Source organism: Lutra lutra, chromosome 6 (assembly GCF_902655055.1).
Source record: "Lutra lutra chromosome 6, mLutLut1.2, whole genome shotgun sequence".
In the NCBI taxonomy this organism is placed as follows: domain Eukaryota; kingdom Metazoa; phylum Chordata; class Mammalia; order Carnivora; family Mustelidae; genus Lutra; species Lutra lutra.
The window spans coordinates 36,097,845-36,116,913 of NC_062283.1; the positions used below are offsets into that span (position 1 = coordinate 36,097,845).

At 44.8% G+C, this 19,069-nt stretch overlaps 2 protein-coding genes across 2 annotated transcripts in view; both read left to right on the forward strand.

Annotated features, from left to right (window-relative positions):
* LOC125101578 (uncharacterized) overlaps positions 1 to 6,316 on the forward strand; it is a 179,719-nt gene extending 173,403 nt beyond the window's left edge. The window contains exons 4-5 of the mRNA XM_047731980.1: positions 4,658 to 4,808; positions 6,039 to 6,316. Coding sequence (XP_047587936.1) covers positions 4,658 to 4,808; positions 6,039 to 6,167 — 280 coding nt within the window. The 3' untranslated portion in view covers positions 6,168 to 6,316. The remainder of the gene's footprint in view (positions 1 to 4,657; positions 4,809 to 6,038) is intronic.
* On the forward strand, positions 6,170 to 10,219 carry LOC125101579 (spermatogenesis-associated protein 31D1-like). The gene is made up of 3 exons (XM_047731981.1): positions 6,170 to 6,337; positions 6,613 to 6,725; positions 6,995 to 10,219. The coding sequence occupies exons 1-3, from the start codon at positions 6,170 to 6,172 to the stop codon at positions 9,714 to 9,716; spliced, it is 3,003 nt and encodes a 1,000-aa protein (XP_047587937.1). The 3' UTR covers positions 9,717 to 10,219.
* The last annotated feature ends 8,850 nt before the right edge of the window (positions 10,220 to 19,069 follow it).

Sequence of the window (19,069 nt, forward strand, 5' to 3'; positions counted from 1 at the left end):
AGGAATTATACACGTGAAATGGGTAGATTGTATGGTATGTGAATTGCATTTCAATAGAGCTGTTAAAACAAGTAAAGGATTTAAAAATAAGTGCTTAAGGATGACAAGAAGGGGAGCATAATGAACAAAAGCTGTCAACACATTTTTGGAAGATGGAAATCTGGTGGAGGAGTGGAAACTGACTAGCAGAGCAAACAAAGTGCTGGCAAATCAATGACACTGCAAAACCCAGGAGAAGACCAACCTGGTGGCACCAGAGAAAAATGAAATTAAGGGTTCTGTGTCAGTAAACATGTAGAACTTTTGTTCTTTGTTGTTTGTTTTATATTGCATATAATTTCTAAAAAAATTTTTTGAATGGGGGAGCTTTTTGCCAGTTCTGTAAAACCTTGTTGAAATGTTAGCATATTTCCAATGTGCAGAGAGGATCCCAGGTTTCTTGCATAGGACAGAACGTGAGACAGCTGTTTTAAAGTTGGCATTGCACACATCTGGAGTCGGTGTATGGTGGAGGCACTAGCTTCTGGAATCAAAGTCAGAAATCTCAAAGGTTGGTTTTAAAATGTATTTGAAATTAAAGTTGTGGAAAAGTTGCATAGATGGTAAAGCCACAGATGATAAAGCCATATACCCTTTATCCAGATGTTCCTATTATGACTTTGACCTGTTTACAATATCTCTCACCTTTCCTCCTCCCCCTTCTCTCTATATAGGGAGACATATAGGTGCCTGTGAGAACTATGCATACATTCTTGGATATTTGAGAACACATTTCATGCATCGTGCACTTTCTCCCTGAATATTTCATTCTGTATTTCTTAAGAAAAAGAATATTCTCTGACACCACAGTTATCTCCTTCGGTAAATGTCATATGGACATAACATTTTTAACTAATCTCCCACTCACATTCCATTTTGATCAATTTATCAAGTAATGTCCTGTATGCGCGTGTGTGTGTGTGTGTGTGTGTGTAAATCTCTTTACAGGATTTAGTTTAGGATGACATACTACATCCAGTTGCTGTGTATCTTTAGCTTCCTTTAATCTGGGTCAATTTCTCAGCCTCTTTTAGAACAAGGCCAGGTTTGAAAAATAAATTCATTGTGCCATATTTTTAACCCCTTCTCATCTGGAAATTTTGGGGGCTGGAACTTACCTTGTTCAGACTTTAAAGGACGTTTTTATAGTTGTGAGTCCTAGGGGTCTTAGGGACAGTTAAGACCACACTTTCTGTTTAAAAACAATTCCAGAAACTCAAAGATATGTGGAGGGATTTTTCTTAACAGGCATACGTACGTCCTGCAGTCAAGGGAGGGTATGTGAAGTGGGGCGGGCTAGATGTGTACCTTCCTTTGGGAGAGACAATGGTGAAGCTGTGGATGCAGGATAAAGGAGGGGAAAAAAAGGAACTGTCATTACAGGCAAACCCTCTTCAAATGGCAAGGAAAGGGTTGGGTGTCTAGGGCCAAGACAGATTCATCAGCAAGGGAATGTAGGCGAGTCAAGTAAGGAAATAATACAGGGCTTAATTTCAACAGTTTATAATCTAAATAATGAAGCTGTAAGAGTTCCAACTATTAAATGACTAGGTAGCGTGCGGAGAAGAAATAAATACATATAACCATAAAAAAAATGACATTATCGGTTAAAATTGGTAGAGATGACAATAAGGTATTTTGGTGAAAAGGTAGAAGGCATGTGGGAAAAATACTTTTCTTGGAAGAAATAAACATAGGTGTCATTCAAAAAACCAAAAAACTTGCCAGCATTGTATAGACAAAGTGGATACTCTCAGCCACATGGCTGCTTTAATTTTAGGACGAAGACGGCTTTTTAGGATATCACTTATTATCTAAAATAGAGGTGTTGAGAACCTTGGGGATTTCATCGTCAGGGCTCTATGAGTTACAGCTGAGTGATGTAGAGAAGTCACTTACCCTCTCCGAGCTTCCGTTTTGTTCTTTCATAATAGAGACCCAGTAATACCTGAGCTGCTTACATCATGGGGTGATTGTGAGGTGGCTCCCAGTAAACTTCTTGAAAAAGTAGCAAATCATTTACACTTGCTGTTAGTGTAGGAGGAGAAGTGCTGGGAACCTCCCCTACTGAACCTCAGTGGAGGTTATTTTTGGTGAGAGTATAGACATGCCTTTCAGGTCTTGTTCCTTTAAATTTTGAAGGCACTTCTACCGGGTTCTGAGAAAAGTTCTAACCCAAGGCACGTAAATGTACATAAGGATATCTGGCCCACATATGCCCTTTTAAAAGAGAAAAGCCGTTCTTCAACTATCTTCTCAAAGAGTCAATAATTTGTATCAGATAATTGCAGAGATTAGACATGCAGAGTGGCCTTTCTAAGGAGCATAGGGTGTGTGTGAGCATTTGTGACCGATCGTACCTGTCACTTTGTTCCTCTGTTCCAGAGATCACCTGGCAGTTCACAAATGCGGCAGGATACCTGTCCTGTGTCATGCGTGACTCTCACCCTGCACAGGGCTTTTCCCTAGAACAGCACCATGAGGTCCTTAAGGACAGGGACCAGGACTTAACAGGTGTTTGTGTCTCGTGGCTTCCAGAAGTAACTGTTTATTAAATGAAAATGTGGCTGAGAATGCATATCAGGATGAGGAAGAAGCGGTGCCTCTTGGCAGGTCTGATCTTCCAGGCAGGCGACCTGTTCCTGCAGAGCTGAAAGGAGACTCTGCTGGGCCAGGGTGAAGGCTGTCCTACCCTTTCACAGATAACCAAGTTAATAATGCTAGGCCAGCGGTATCAAATAAAGGGCATCCCAGTTTAAGGAAGACATGAGAAGTTAGGAGGCAGTTCAGAGGACAGCTGTCATGAAGAGGAAAGTGTTTAGAAAAGATGGAGGAAGAGTGGAGAGAAATACCGGGATTATTTAAACCTGAGAAAAAGGAACCTGGAAAAACTGTCGCAGGGAGTTGATTTTCAAACATATGTGGGGATGATAATATAGGGTGGAGCTTCTCAACCACTCTTCCTGGCAAGACACTCCTAGGAAAGTATATACATGGCCCACAAAGGCAATCAGGTAAGGCTCTTCCAGACTACATTCTGCAGGAAGGCTGTGACACTCCTGGGTCCCACCCTGCCACCAGAGGAGGGGATCAATAGCTTACTTAGCAGCCTGTAACCTATCCCAGCCTTTGGGGAGTTTAGGAACTGTATGTTTGTGCTCCTCCCCAAATTCACATGTTGAAACCCTAATCCTAATGTGATGGTATTAGGAGATGGGGACTTTAGGAGGTGATTAGGTCCTGAGGGTGGGGCCGTCATGAATGAGTTTACTATCCTTAGAAAAGAGACCCCATAAGCCTCTCACCCACCGTTCTGCCACATCAGGTTGCAGGGAGAAGATGAACCTGCCTGTGAACCAGGAGGAAGGTCTCAACAGACACGGAAGCTGCCGTGCCTTGATCTTGGAATTCTCATCGTCCAGAACTATGAAAACTATATGTGTGTGGTTTAAACCACCTGGTCTATGGCATTTGTTACAGGGCTGCAACTCACTGAGAAGGGATTTGTACACCTATTAGGGTATTGAGGTACAGAACACAGTATTTTAGGTAGAGTAGGAACAACTGGGGTCAATATTTTATGAAAGGATGAAATAAAAGGAGAAAACAGTAGAGAGAACTCTACTGGATTGTTTTGTCAAAGGGTGTGTGTGTGTGTGTGTGTGTGTGTGTGTGTGAGCTTGTCCCCAAACCTTTTATGCAGTTTAACTACATTAACTTTAGGAATACGAGTGCTACAGGGTTACCCCCAAGACCATTTGAAGGTTTAATTCTTTACATTTGTTTTCTATTGGTTTTAGTTTTGGGATTATTAAGTAACACATTATTGATTTTAATTGAGTCAGCCTCTCCGACTGAAGATACTAAAGGCTGAATAAAACAAAAACTGAAATGTGCTGTGCAACATGAAAAAAACTAAGTGTGAAAGAACTTTACGGTCTCTATCTGGGTTCATACAAGGCAAACATTTTCTCTTAAAGGTTTTATTTATTTGACAGGGAGCACACAAGCAGGGGAGCTGCAGGCAGAGGGAGTGGGGGAAGCAGGCTCCCCGTGGAGCAAGGAGCCAGATGTGGAGCTTGATCCCAGGACCCTGAGATCCTGACCTGAGCTGAGGGCAGTTACTTAACTGACGGAGCCATCCAGGTGTCCCTGGCAAACACATTGCATATCTGAGGACCTATGGGATCCTGAGTGTAAGTATCAGGGGACAAGCAAAAATTCCAGGTAGCCTTGCAGACATTCAAGGCATGGAACTAGTAAGACCCAAGTCAAGGTCTCAAACATTAAAGGGGGACCCAAGTAATATATGCATTATACATGGAACAAACAGAAAATTTCATAAATTTCATAAGCGATGTAAAGGAGTAGGAAAATAGGATGGCAAACCTGAAGGACCTAGGAGGAGTGGAGGGGTCTTCTGAGCTAGTGAGTGGCGGAGGGGCTGGGGACACACCTTGTTCAATTGTCACCTCCCCCACCTTCAGAAACTCTTTGTGACCCTGCTCTGTGATGTAAGCCTGGGGAGGATATATATTCAGCGTGTGCACAGTATAGGCTGTCTTGTGATTCAGACAATGGAGTTCAAACACTGGAGTGTTCTCCCATTTCTGAATAGCGATACTAAGCCATGTCTGAGCTTTGGCTCAACGTGCTTGGAGACTGATCCCAACTTCACCTTCCTGTGTGGGTTGGGATTGCTCCTTCTGTTCCTGTGCTACCTGGTGGGGATTCCATTTCCAACTCGGAAAACCAAAACCACCCAAAAGGTAAGAAATCCTTGGGGGAGGGGGGGCTCAACATTGATTATTACAGTTTCCATTTCTAATCCCAAATTAATCTATTTTTAAGATTTTATTTAAGAGAAAGCAAGTGAGCAGAGGTGGGGGGAGCACGGGGAGAGCTAAGCAGGGAATGCAATGTGGGGCTAGATTCCAAGACCCTGGAATCCTGACCTGAGCCCAAAGCAGACACTTAACCAACTGAGCTATCCAGGTGCCCCCAATCCCAAATTTTAAAACGAGTTTTTTTAGAGTCAGAGAAACACCTAAAACGGGACGTTTTAAGAGAATAGACATTCATTCCTGTAGGGAAAGAGGCCTGGCAGGGGAAGTGTTAAGGAAGGACTAAGGTTTTTTTTTTTTTTTTTTTATGGTCAATTAATATTTTTATTAATATTGAAAGGTAATTCAGAGGAGAAAGAATCGTTTTTTGTGTTTTTTTTTTTTTGACAAAGACTTCCCTTTTTTTTTTATTTCCAGCATAACAGTATTCATTGTTTTTGTACCACACCCAGTGCTCCATGCAGTCCGTGCCCCCTCTAATACCCACCACCTGGTTCCCCCAACCTCCCACGCCCCCACCTCTTCAAACCCTTCAGATTGTTTTTCAGAGTCCATAGTCTCTCATTGTTCACCTCCCCTTCCAATTTCCCCCAACTAAGGTTTCTACTTGAAACTCACAATCTATCTGGGCTTGGTGGTGAGTCTTGGGTAAAATCCGAAACACAGGGAATCTATAGTCATGGATTGGGTTATTTTGAGAGTATGGGGTCTGTGTAAAAGAACAAAGTTTCCCAGCACTTGATCATGAGTCCCTTCCCCAGGTCAAGCATCACTCGATCAAGCCTTCCTTCATGCTGGGCTGATAAGGATAGTGCTGAGCCTCTGAGAAGAGAGTGGGGTCTGAGCTATGAGCTAGGATACAGGGTCCTGCCTAAGGGAGCACAGACATGACTATCAGGCTTCATTTTCTATGTCCTCATTCAACAAAGGACTTCGGACTGAGAATACCAAGTGTGGACCTCCCAGACAAAGTCCTCAGACTTGTTCAAAGTAGCAAATATTGAAAATATTTTATCACCTCAAAAACTGAAAAAAGCAAGGAACACAGAGTTCTGTTAATTAAAGTCCCAGTCTTCTTGGATAAAGAGTGTCTCCATTTCTGAGAGAAGAGTAAGACATCGGTTCCAGCCTCCCTCATTCTTATTTTTGTTCTAGCATCAGGGCAGAGCCAAGAGGAGAAGGAAAGGTGGGACTCTGGAAGGTAAGGTTCTGCCTATTCCACCTGAGCTCTCCAAGTCTGATCCTTGCTGTCCTCTCCATGAGGGCCCAGTCCATGATCTCTGAGGATGCGAGCCACTAGGTACATTCCCTCTCAGAAAACAGAGGCCTCAGAGGAGAGGCTCATGGATATGCAGCCAGAGTGCAAAACCCTTCTCAGATTCCCTGCTCTGACCACTACTGAGCATGAAGCAGTGATGGATCTGGACAATGAGTGCTGCCCAGTTGGTGGCCGGGTGAGATGTCAAGAGTCAGAACTTCTGCCTCCTGACTTTGTGAAAGCTCTGTGACATCATGGATACTCAGGAGTCTTCCCTGAGGTAACCACTGACCCCTCTGCTTCACAGAGGTGGTCTGATCATCACATGGGATAATTTACATGAAAATACTTTATACGTGAAGCAAGATTACTAACCCGTTTCACATCATTGGCCACTTGCCCTCACCTATGGATTATTAGGGCTTTCAGAGTCCAAGAGCCCAAGGCTGTCCCATAAGGGGACTCCTGTAGTATTGCCTATGTTTCTACTTTCACTACATAACCCATTCTCCTGGTTTCCCAGACGACAGATGGCACCGAAGAGAAGTGGATGACACCCGGAAGCTGATCTCTGTTTTAAGAAGGTGACCAGTCTCTCTGCTTCTATCCTGATGCCTCTTAGAGCACATTTTATGCAATTGCAGGATTCACTGCAGTCTGTCATAGCCATGGGAGGGGGTTACCATAGGAACAGATAGTGGGGTGAAGGCCACTGAGTACTCTGTGAAGTCATAAAGGTGGGGCACTGTGAAAGGACAGCAGGCTTCAGGTGGCCCCTCCCTTGTCAGGCCTGCATGTCCTCCTCCCCTGGTTCTGGTCCTGGCTGCAGCTTTGTACCTCCTGTCTCCTGCAGCCCCCTCAGCCGGCATCATGATACCATCCACTTTCGCCAGCTGTTATGTCCAGACCCCTCCTGTGAGGTGTGTAATAGCACAACTGCTGAGATCAATCAGCTGCTGTTCCTGCAGGCCCTGGAAGATTCGACTCCCTTGGCTTCCACAGCTCCTGTGACTTCTTCGTCATTCACTCTCTCCCCTGACTTCTCGGCAGTCCCTCCAGGAGACCTAATATCAGCTCCTCTACCGAAGCCTTCCCCACCACCTGCCTCCATCTTCTCACCTAACCCAGTGATCCCTGTGGCAGACTTTTTTCCACCCTCGCCACCGGGTGACTCTTTGCCACCAAAGCCCTTTCCTCCCTTGGATTCCAAATTCCCAAGGGACCACGTCCCACCCCAGCCCCTTGCCTTTCCTCCTGTCCAACCTCATCATGCCCATACAGTGGGCCGTAGTGTCCGGACAGAGACAGTGTCTCTAAGTACCACCTTCTCTCTGGACCCTACCCTTTCCCAAGATGTCAGCCCATTACCGGAGTTGTCTCAGAAGGTGAATCCCACTGAGACCTTTGCTCGTCATCACGCACCACCAACCCGGTCTGCTTCACCACCGCCAGGCTGCGATTTAACTGCGCCTCAATCTACACCGATTTCCATCTCAAGGAAACCTGTTCCGCAGAGCTCGCCCCCAGATAGCTCTGGTGGGTTGTCTTCTTATGTCCCAACAATCCTAGGCATTGACCCCTCCAGCTTGTCAATTTTAGACCTCCCTTGGTGGCAAACTCATGCCAAAGGCTTCTTCCCTTCAACCCTGGCTCCACGTGATTTCCATCAAGAGGTTCTGGCCCTCCATTCTTCAGAGGCTTCTTCCAGGGGAAGCCCTGCAGCCAACCTTGTAGAGCCTGGTAACCTCTCACTTCTCAGCCCTGATGCCCTGGCACTTCTAGAGAAACAAATGCAAAAGAGAAGTGACTTCCTCCTGTGGAAGGAATCAAAGGGTTCTTTTGCAAAACAAACAATTGTTGATGCCCATGACTTGGCATCCTCCCTTCCTTTCTGGAGCAGCAAAGACCAATCAAAGGAGCTGCATATGCATCAGCAGTGCCCATATCCTACAACCTTGGAGGAGGGCCATTTACAGCAAACCCCCATCCAGCTCTTCTGGGGTCTCCAAACTCCACCTAGGGAGTCGTCCTTCCCTGCTGCTGATGCCTCAGATCACATCTCGAATGCCTCCCCAGAGCAGGAATCCCCAGTAGTTCCCCATCCACTTCCTCCATCCTTGCCTGAGAGCCCGCCTCAACTCCTTCCTCAAGCCCAGCCCCTACCTAGCCCTCGTGTCCAGCCCCAGGCCCACCTTCCATCCCCACTCCCAATCCTGCCATCTGGTCCTCTACCCGACATCAAGATCTGTGGAGTGTGTTTTCACAGACCTCGGAATGAATTGGAGAATCTCACGCCAACAGAAATGCAACATCTGGAATGGAACGTGTTGCAGAAGGTACAGACACGTGTGTGGGGTTTACCCCCTGTAGTCCAAAGATCCCAGGAGGACTACTGTCCTTCAGCTCCTAACCCTTCTCTCAGCCACAAGGCCACTGAGGCCCAAGTTGTAATCTCTGTCCCCGCTGGACAGTTTCCTCTGAATGAAGAGCTTCGGAGAAAACTAGAGAGTCACCTTCGAAAGAGGCTCATCCAACACCGGTGGGGCATTCCCCGCAGGATCTATGAGTCTCTTGCACTGATGAGCCATCTGAGTACTCTTCCACAGCTACCTGAGTCGCAGCGCTTTCGTGGACACTCATGGATCCCTAAGAGTCTGAGCAAATCGAATGACACTGAAAGCGTCAATGACAAGGACTCAGAAATGCTTCAGCTAGAGGACGGTGAACTGGACAAGGACAATGACAACCTGAAGAAGGGTCAGGAACACAACCCAGAGAATGGCCCAAAAGATCATCTGTTGAGTGACCTAGAGAGCTCTTCAGATAACGATATGGGGCATGATTCTGAGAAAGAACTTAGGAGCCCATCAGAGAACAGCTCCACGGGGTCCGTGGAGACTGCAGGTCCGAGACAACTGGAAAATGTCCTGAAAACACATTTGCGCAAAAAGTCTGAGGAAATCAGTGAGGGTCATGTCCCTGGGACTGTGCATCATTCATGGCATACAATGAAGCAGACATCACTTCCTTCTGAGAAATCCCAGACTGAAATAAAACAAAGACGTTTGCCACCATCAGAGGTGGAGGACTACTCCCTGAATACCTGCAAGGAGCTTCCCTTTGTTGAACCTCGTGTACAACAGATGCTGGAAGCCCATATTAAAAGGTTTCGTTGGAGGATGCTATGGGGCCTTCCCTCCAGGGTCCTTGAATCCATAGAGATCTTTAAATCAAGAAAGGCCACATCCCCTTGTAGCCCTCCCTGCTCCACCAAACTGATTCCTGCGGCAAATTCTAAACCTGGGGCCTTCAACCCCCTTAGAGAAAGCTTGAAATCTCTCCATGCAGACAAAGCAGGAACGGCAAATTCAGCCCCCATTCTGGATCATCCTCACCCTGCCACCTCAACCGTGGGCAAGGAAGAGCAGAGAATTCCGAGGCAATCATCCTCTAATATCAACCATCAGCTTGTAGAGGATGTTCCAAAAACTAAGCATGGCAGACGGACTCTTAAACCTGTCAAACATGTCACCATAGCCAACAGATGGCCCCCAAAGCCGCCGGCAAGGCAATGAGCCAAAGGATAAGAATGCAAATTCCAACAGTAGCAGAGGAGGGCAACAGGGCATAAAGATGAAGAGTCCAGAACGATATTCAGGACCAAGGAATTTCATACACATCAATCACAACCTAGCATCTTGACAACCAACAAGCCAGTTAGCTCCCAAATTATAAAGGGGAACGAGCATCAAGTCAAAACCACCATCCCACCAAGCATACCAGTTCCGCAAGATCCTAAATCACTGAATCTCAAAGAACAACAACTGTATGAGTTAAAGCTTATGCTGGAGGACAGGGAGCAGAGCCAGGCCCAAGCCCAATACACTGGCCTGCCCCCTGCCTCAGCTCATTTGACTCATAAGGCCTCATTGACTCATGCCCAGGGTGTCTCCCGTGGGGACACGAGAGCTTCCCAGGTGCTTCGTGTCCATCCAGAGGACACAGGAATTCCTATGGAACAACAGCAAGAGCCCTGGGTCCCTAAGCATATCATAAGGAAGTGCCAGAATAAGAATCCCCCACCTGGGGGTGCCTGGGTGGCTCAGTGGGTTAAAGCCTCTGCCTTCGGCTCAGGTCATGATCCCAGGGTCTTGGATTGAGCCCCACATCGGGCTCTCTGCTCGGTGGGGAGCCTGCTTCCCCCTTTCTCTGTCTCTGCCTGCCTCTCTGCCTACTTGTGATCTCTGTCTGTGAAATAAATAAATAAATCTTTAAAAAAAAAAAAAAAAAGAATCCCCACCTGCCGCAGAGAGCATGAGGCCTCAAGGCTCCAAGGCCCAAGAGCATGGCAGAGGGGATGCAGGACTGGGAACATCCCAACCGAGAACAGACAGGTTCCCTACTAAAGATGTGGCATTGAATAAGACGTTCCCTACTCAGGACGTGGTATTAAAGGTAAAGCTGGGAAGCCAGCCTTCCCAGATCCTATCACAGAAGGGTCAGCTGCCTCCTGAAAGCCTTTCACAGAAGGGTCAGCCTCCTTCTGAAAGCCTTTTCAGTAAAAAAATGAAGGGTTTTTTGCACAAGGCAAGAAAACTCCCAGAAGCCCAGTCCCCTATCATCTGTGGAAAGCAGAGGCCTACTTAATGGTAGAGCTGCCTTTACCGGGATGCCCGAAGCTCAGAAAATCATGACAGCTGTTGGGAAGTTCCAAGAGAGAATGGGGCATCGGGCATGCAATAGGCAGCACCTGCCCTCAGCAGCCCATTCCTTCCCCAACCAAGTTTGGGAAAACTCAGCAGAAATCACAAGTGCAGGCCCAGGCACAGCCTGTCCCAGGGTATCCTTTCAACTACAGGGTTCCCGCCTGTAAGGAGACAAATACCAGGTCCTGCCAGCAAGAAGCTGCCTTTGCTGGCCAAGGCCTTCCTGGAAGTAACAGACAGCTCAGAAACGAGGACAGACAGCTCCAGAAAGTTGTGGCATTTAAGGACCAGATTCCGCATCAGAAGTATCCCCTCTCCATGCCCCTCAGGGAGCCTGTGCCCCACTCAAAGGCCACCTGTGGGCATCAGGCTGCCCAGTGGCCTCCGGCCACTCTCACGACTCCTGAAGGCACTGTGTGCAGATTTGTGTCTCTACTATTTAGACAGAAAACTTCTCCAGAATTTCCAATGAGAGGGTTTTGGGGGGCATTTCCTACCCCCAAACAATCCCTTGTGAGGAATAAATATTTCTGTAATAAAGTGATGTCTGTTCTGTGTACTGTCTTGGGAGCATGGGTTTTGGGTAAATCAGTTCAGCTGTTACTGTTTGCTTCCTTTGGCTTCTAAAAGGTGACCAATCTCCAGGACCTCTTGGGAAATATGTATCATGTGTCCCCAAAAGCCCATTCCCTCTCTGATGAAGTTTGAGGAGACGGGCTCTCTCTCCTGTCCCATGGCTTAGCCTTACTGAAAATGTATAGCAGCTCACAGCTCTCTCCTCATTGAATGTTTTATACCGTTTACAGCATGTCTTCTCTATCTGAGGAGGATCAAAGACTGGTATAGTTTTCAGAAAATAATGATTAAGCCCCTGTTGTTTCTTCACTGTTATTGTGTTACAGTAGCTTAATCATTATTTAGAAGTCAGTGATCAGAGGATCCCACAGGTGGATGAACTCTGAATGGGAATGTTTTTCGGGGGCGGGGTGTTGTTTGGGTTGATCTTGGTCTGCTTGGGGTAGCATCAAAGAATACCCTAGATGATGCTGAAGAATCCGTCCTGTGAGTCACGTTAAACTTGACATTGAGGTTACCACCAGAAGTGCTTCCCTCCCTGGGTGTTTCTTCAGGCTGCTGGACTGAACTGATGATGTTTTTTGCAGAACAAAAGCATCACTTAGCTGTTAGTTGTAGGAATGTTGACAAAGCAGCTACCACCTTCCAGGGTAAGACATCTTTGAAGAAATGAAAAGGTGAAAGAGGGACCTTGCTGGTAGAAAAAAATTTAATGCCTAATCACCCCTTCTCAGGACCCTGTCCCGCTCCAGGTTCTAACATCTCTGCGGGAAGACCAGCCAGTAACCCAGCCTGCCGGTTCCAACATCATCTCATTTTAGAGTCCATTAGGGCCAGTATAGTGCACTTCATGCTACCCTGTAGAACTTATTACCGGGAATGCTTCTGCCATCGGGAATACTATAGTCTGACATTCTGTCCCTTTGCCTCATGCCCCTGTCCTTCCAGTTTATATGTCCCTGTGAATTTTTCTACTCCACATCATAACTTTCCACTTCTTGCCTATCCAGCAAGGCCTTGTTCTTCCTTTCCTCACTCTCCAAGGTAGAACTGATGGCTTGTTGGGTAACCAACATGTAAAAAGCACCAGTGCAGCATAGGAGATAGAGTCCATGGGACTGGAACAGCATTATCTGGTGACATGTGCTAGCTGCAGTTGTGGTGAGCACAGCACAGCATAGAGTGGTATACCTGACACTAATGTGATCTTGCATCAGCCATTCTTCAATTAACAAAACAAAACAAAACAGGCTCTAGTACAGGTGGATGACCCCATCTAATCCCCTTCAGTCCTTCCTGTCTGGCAAAATCTTGTCTCTCTGCCTTTTTTAGAAATGCCTTTCTGTATGTAACTGACTATTGTTGCATTAAATCTCCCAGGTCAAAACTGAGTCTACTCACACCTGAGTCTACTGATGCCACATGAAATTCAGCCCCAGCACTACCTGGAAATCATTCATTCACTCCACAAGTACTTATCCAAATAAATAAATGGAGTTAAGTCACTATTTCCGTAGTACATTCTCTGCTCAGTGTACTCAGATCTAATTTATTTTATATTAAATCTTATGTGACAGAGAGCAGGAGCACAATCAGAGGGAATGGCAGAGGGAGAGGGAGAAGCAGGCTTCCTGCCAAGCAGGGAGCAGGACTCAATCCCAGGACACCAGGGTCATCACCTGAACTGAAGGCAGATTCTTAACTGACGGAGACACCCAGGTGGCCCTCAGATCAATTTCAAATATCCTTTACTTTCCTCAAACGTAGGCCATCTTCACTTGCCCAGCAGATATGCTGGACCACAGCTCACAGAGGAGCAAGAAAGCAGTGATCGAGCCTCTCACAAAACAAAACAAAACAAAACAAACCCAAATCCTTCCCAAAAAATCTTCCCATTCTTCCTTTTCCTCTTCCTACCTCTTATATGGAGAGAGGTTTCCTTCCCAATCTCAAAGGAAATATACTTTCTGAGATGTCTTTATTGAGAGAGAGTTAACTTCTAGTCTTGATGGACTGATCCATCCTTGCCGGTCTCCTCCTGACCCCTCCTCCCTGTCCTTATGAGGCACCCAACATCTTTTTTTTATGGTTTGACTACATCTTTTTTTTAATGGTTTTTACTACAGAAGCATGTCCAAGAGCACATATAACAATATAACTTCCCACATATCCGCCACCCAACTTGTACAATTATCATTGGGCGGGTGTGATACACTGGGATTCAAGTGCAAAAGCCCCTTTAACACATCTTGCCATCCATCTCTGAGACATAGGCTATGTGTGCATGTCAAAGCTCTCACATTTCTTTGATATTTATCACCTGTGCTACACACTTACTCACAACAGGTGTATGCAGCCGTGGTGTCACAAAGGCACGGGCCTTTAGAGGCTGTTGGCAATCAGTTCTTCTCTGCCTTATAGTCCACCCTGAGGAACCATTTGAGTGAATTCCACAACCCCACACAAGAAGTCATCTTACAGAGCAAACTCAGGGCAGAATTTCACTGTCCCTGAATCACTCAGTAACTGTAATATGCAAAAAGTATAGAAGAACACCATATTATGTTGTTAAAGACCTGACATTGTGTGTTTTCAAATATTTAGAAGGAAAATATGTCCTCTTACTTTTCAAATAAACTACTGTGTTTCACCTATAATGGAGTAGATCAAACACTCCCCTCTTTCCCAAAATGCCATTAAAAGTAAAAGATTAGATGAAAACCGCTCAATATCATTAACCATCAGGAAAATGCAAATCAAAATCAATATTGACCAAAACTTCACACCTACAACGATGGCTAAAATCAAAAAGAATACAAATGTTGGTGGGAATGTGGAGAAATTAGAACCCCCATGCACTGTTGGTGGGAATGAAAAATGGTACAGCTAATTTGGAAATAGTGTGGCAGTTGATCAAAAAGTTAACCATAGAGTTAACATATGACCCAGCAGTTCCACTTCTTGGTATATACTCCCCAGAAATGAAAACACAGGTCTACACAAAAACTTGTAAACAAATGTTTATACCTACCTTATTTATGAGGCCAAAAGACGGAAACAATTCAAACATCCATCAACTGAGAAATGGGTAAATTAAATATAACATATTCCTATGATATAGTATTTTGTGGAATAAAAAAGACCAACCCATGCCACAACAGGGATGAACCTTGAAAACATGTTAAATGAAAGAACCCAGTCACTCATGGCCACATATGACTCCATTCACATGAAGTGTCCAGAATAGTGAAATCTACAAAACAGAAAATAGATTCGTCTTAGAGCTCGAGGGAGGAGAGAAAGGAGAATGAGAGCAAAAGTTTGTGGATTTGTTTCTCTTAAGTCATGACAACGTTTTAAAATTGACTGTGGTAATGCCTCTACTGAAAATCAAGGAATTATACACGTGAAATGGGTAGATTGTATGGTATGTGAATTGCATTTCAATAGAGCTGTTAAAACAAGTAAAGGATTTAAAAATAAGTGCTTAAGGATGACAAGAAGGGGAGCATAATGAACAAAAGCTGTCAACACATTTTTGGAAGATGGAAATCTGGTGGAGGAGTGGAAACTGACTAGCAGAGCAAACAAAGTGCTGGCAAATCAATGACACTGCAAAACCCAGGAGAAGACCAACCTGGTGGCACCAGAGAAAAATGAAATTAAGGGTTCTGTGTCAGTAAACATGTAGAACTTTTGTTCTTTGTTGTTTGTTTTATATTGCATATAATTTCTAAAAAAATTTTTTGAATGGGGGAGCTTTTTGCCAGTTCTGTAAAACCTTGTTGAAATGTTAGCATATTTCCAATGTGCAGAGAGGATCCCAGGTTTCTTGCATAGGACAGAACGTGAGACAGCTGTTTTAAAGTTGGCATTGCACACATCTGGAGTCGGTGTATGGTGGAGGCACTAGCTTCTGGAATCAAAGTCAGAAATCTCAAAGGTTGGTTTTAAAATGTATTTGAAATTAAAGTTGTGGAAAAGTTGCATAGATGGTAAAGCCACAGATGATAAAGCCATATACCCTTTATCCAGATGTTCCTATTATGACTTTGACCTGTTTACAATATCTCTCACCTTTCCTCCTCCCCCTTCTCTCTATATAGGGAGACATATAGGTGCCTGTGAGAACTATGCATACATTCTTGGATATTTGAGAACACATTTCATGCATCGTGCACTTTCTCCCTGAATATTTCATTCTGTATTTCTTAAGAAAAAGAATATTCTCTGACACCACAGTTATCTCCTTTGGTAAATGTCATATGGACATAACATTTTAACTAATCTCCCACTCACATTCCATTTTGATCAATTTATCAAGTAATGTCCTGTATGCGCGCGCGTGTGTGTGTGTGTGTGTGTGTAAATCTCTTTACAGGATTTAGTTTAGGATGACATACTACATCCAGTTGCTGTGTATCTTTAGCTTCCTTTAATCTGGGTCAATTTCTCAGCCTCTTTTAGAACAAGGCCAGGTTTGAAAAATAAATTCATTGTGCCATATTTTTAACCCCTTCTCATCTGGAAATTTTGGGGGCTGGAACTTACCTTGTTCAGACTTTAAAGGACGTTTTTATAGTTGTGAGTCCTAGGGGTCTTAGGGACAGTTAAGACCACACTTTCTGTTTAAAAACAATTCCAGAAACTCAAAGATATGTGGAGGGATTTTTCTTAACAGGCATACGTACGTCCTGCAGTCAAGGGAGGGTATGTGAAGTGGGGCGGGCTAGATGTGTACCTTCCTTTGGGAGAGACAATGGTGAAGCTGTGGATGCAGGATAAAGGAGGGGAAAAAAAGGAACTGTCATTACAGGCAAACCCTCTTCAAATGGCAAGGAAAGGGTTGGGTGTCTAGGGCCAAGACAGATTCATCAGCAAGGGAATGTAGGCGAGTCAAGTAAGGAAATAATACAGGGCTTAATTTCAACAGTTTATAATCTAAATAATGAAGCTGTAAGAGTTCCAACTATTAAATGACTAGGTAGCGTGCGGAGAAGAAATAAATACATATAACCATAAAAAAAATGACATTATCGGTTAAAATTGGTAGAGATGACAATAAGGTATTTTGGTGAAAAGGTAGAAGGCATGTGGGAAAAATACTTTTCTTGGAAGAAATAAACATAGGTGTCATTCAAAAAACCAAAAAACTTGCCAGCATTGTATAGACAAAGTGGATACTCTCAGCCACATGGCTGCTTTAATTTTAGGACGAAGACGGCTTTTTAGGATATCACTTATTATCTAAAATAGAGGTGTTGAGAACCTTGGGGATTTCATCGTCAGGGCTCTATGAGTTACAGCTGAGTGATGTAGAGAAGTCACTTACCCTCTCCGAGCTTCCGTTTTGTTCTTTCATAATAGAGACCCAGTAATACCTGAGCTGCTTACATCATGGGGTGATTGTGAGGTGGCTCCCAGTAAACTTCTTGAAAAAGTAGCAAATCATTTACACTTGCTGTTAGTGTAGGAGGAGAAGTGCTGGGAACCTCCCCTACTGAACCTCAGTGGAGGTTATTTTTGGTGAGAGTATAGACATGCCTTTCAGGTCTTGTTCCTTTAAATTTTGAAGGCACTTCTACCGGGTTCTGAGAAAAGTTCTAACCCAAGGCACGTAAATGTACATAAGGATATCTGGCCCACATATGCCCTTTTAAAAGAGAAAAGCCGTTCTTCAACTATCTTCTCAAAGAGTCAATAATTTGTATCAGATAATTGCAGAGATTAGACATGCAGAGTGGCCTTTCTAAGGAGCATAGGGTGTGTGTGAGCATTTGTGACCGATCGTACCTGTCACTTTGTTCCTCTGTTCCAGAGATCACCTGGCAGTTCACAAATGCGGCAGGATACCTGTCCTGTGTCATGCGTGACTCTCACCCTGCACAGGGCTTTTCCCTAGAACAGCACCATGAGGTCCTTAAGGACAGGGACCAGGACTTAACAGGTGTTTGTGTCTCGTGGCTTCCAGAAGTAACTGTTTATTAAATGAAAATGTGGCTGAGAATGCATATCAGGATGAGGAAGAAGCGGTGCCTCTTGGCAGGTCTGATCTTCCAGGCAGGCGACCTGTTCCTGCAGAGCTGAAAGGAGACTCTGCTGGGCCAGGGTGAAGGCTGTCCTACCCTTTCACAGATAACCAAGTTAATAATGCTAGGCCAGCGGTATCAAATAAAGGGCATCCCAGTTTAAGGAAGACATGAGAAGTTAGGAGGCAGTTCAGAGGACAGCTGTCATGAAGAGGAAAGTGTTTAGAAAAGATGGAGGAAGAGTGGAGAGAAATACCGGGATTATTTAAACCTGAGAAAAAGGAACCTGGAAAAACTGTCGCAGGGAGTTGATTTTCAAACATATGTGGGGATGATAATATAGGGTGGAGCTTCTCAACCACTCTTCCTGGCAAGACACTCCTAGGAAAGTATATACATGGCCCACAAAGGCAATCAGGTAAGGCTCTTCCAGACTACATTCTGCAGGAAGGCTGTGACACTCCTGGGTCCCACCCTGCCACCAGAGGAGGGGATCAATAGCTTACTTAGCAGCCTGTAACCTATCCCAGCCTTTGGGGAGTTTAGGAACTGTATGTTTGTGCTCCTCCCCAAATTCACATGTTGAAACCCTAATCCTAATGTGATGGTATTAGGAGATGGGGACTTTAGGAGGTGATTAGGTCCTGAGGGTGGGGCCGTCATGAATGAGTTTACTATCCTTAGAAAAGAGACCCCATAAGCCTCTCACCCACTGTTCTGCCACATCAGGTTGCAGGGAGAAGATGAACCTGCCTGTGAACCAGGAGGAAGGTCTCAACAGACACGGAAGCTGCCGTGCCTTGATCTTGGAATTCTCATCGTCCAGAACTATGAAAACTATATGTGTGTGGTTTAAACCACCTGGTCTATGGCATTTGTTACAGGGCTGCAACTCACTGAGAAGGGATTTGTACACCTATTAGGGTATTGAGGTACAGAACACAGTATTTTAGGTAGAGTAGGAACAACTGGGGTCAATATTTTATGAAAGGATGAAATAAAAGGAGAAAACAGTAGAGAGAACTCTACTGGATTGTTTTGTCAAAGGGTGTGTGTGTGTGTGTGTGTGTGTGTGTGTGAGCTTGTCCCCAAACCTTTTATGCAGTTTAACTACATTAACTTTAGGAATACGAGTGCTACAGGGTTACCCCCAAGACCATTTGAAGGTTTAATTCTTTACATTTGTTTTCTATTGGTTTTAGTTTTGGGATTATTAAGTAACACATTATTGATTTTAATTGAGTCAGCCTCTCCGACTGAAGATACTAAAGGCTGAATAAAACAAAAACTGAAATGTGCTGTGCAACATGAAAAAAACTAAGTGTGAAAGAACTTTACGGTCTCTATCTGGGTTCATACAAGGCAAACATTTTCTCTTAAAGGTTTTATTTATTTGACAGGGAGCACACAAGCAGGGGAGCTGCAGGCAGAGGGAGTGGGGGAAGCAGGCTCCCCGTGGAGCAAGGAGCCAGATGTGGAGCTTGATCCCAGGACCCTGAGATCCTGACCTGAGCTGAGGGCAGTTACTTAACTGACGGAGCCATCCAGGTGTCCCTGGCAAACACATTGCATATCTGAGGACCTATGGGATCCTGAGTGTAAGTATCAGGGGACAAG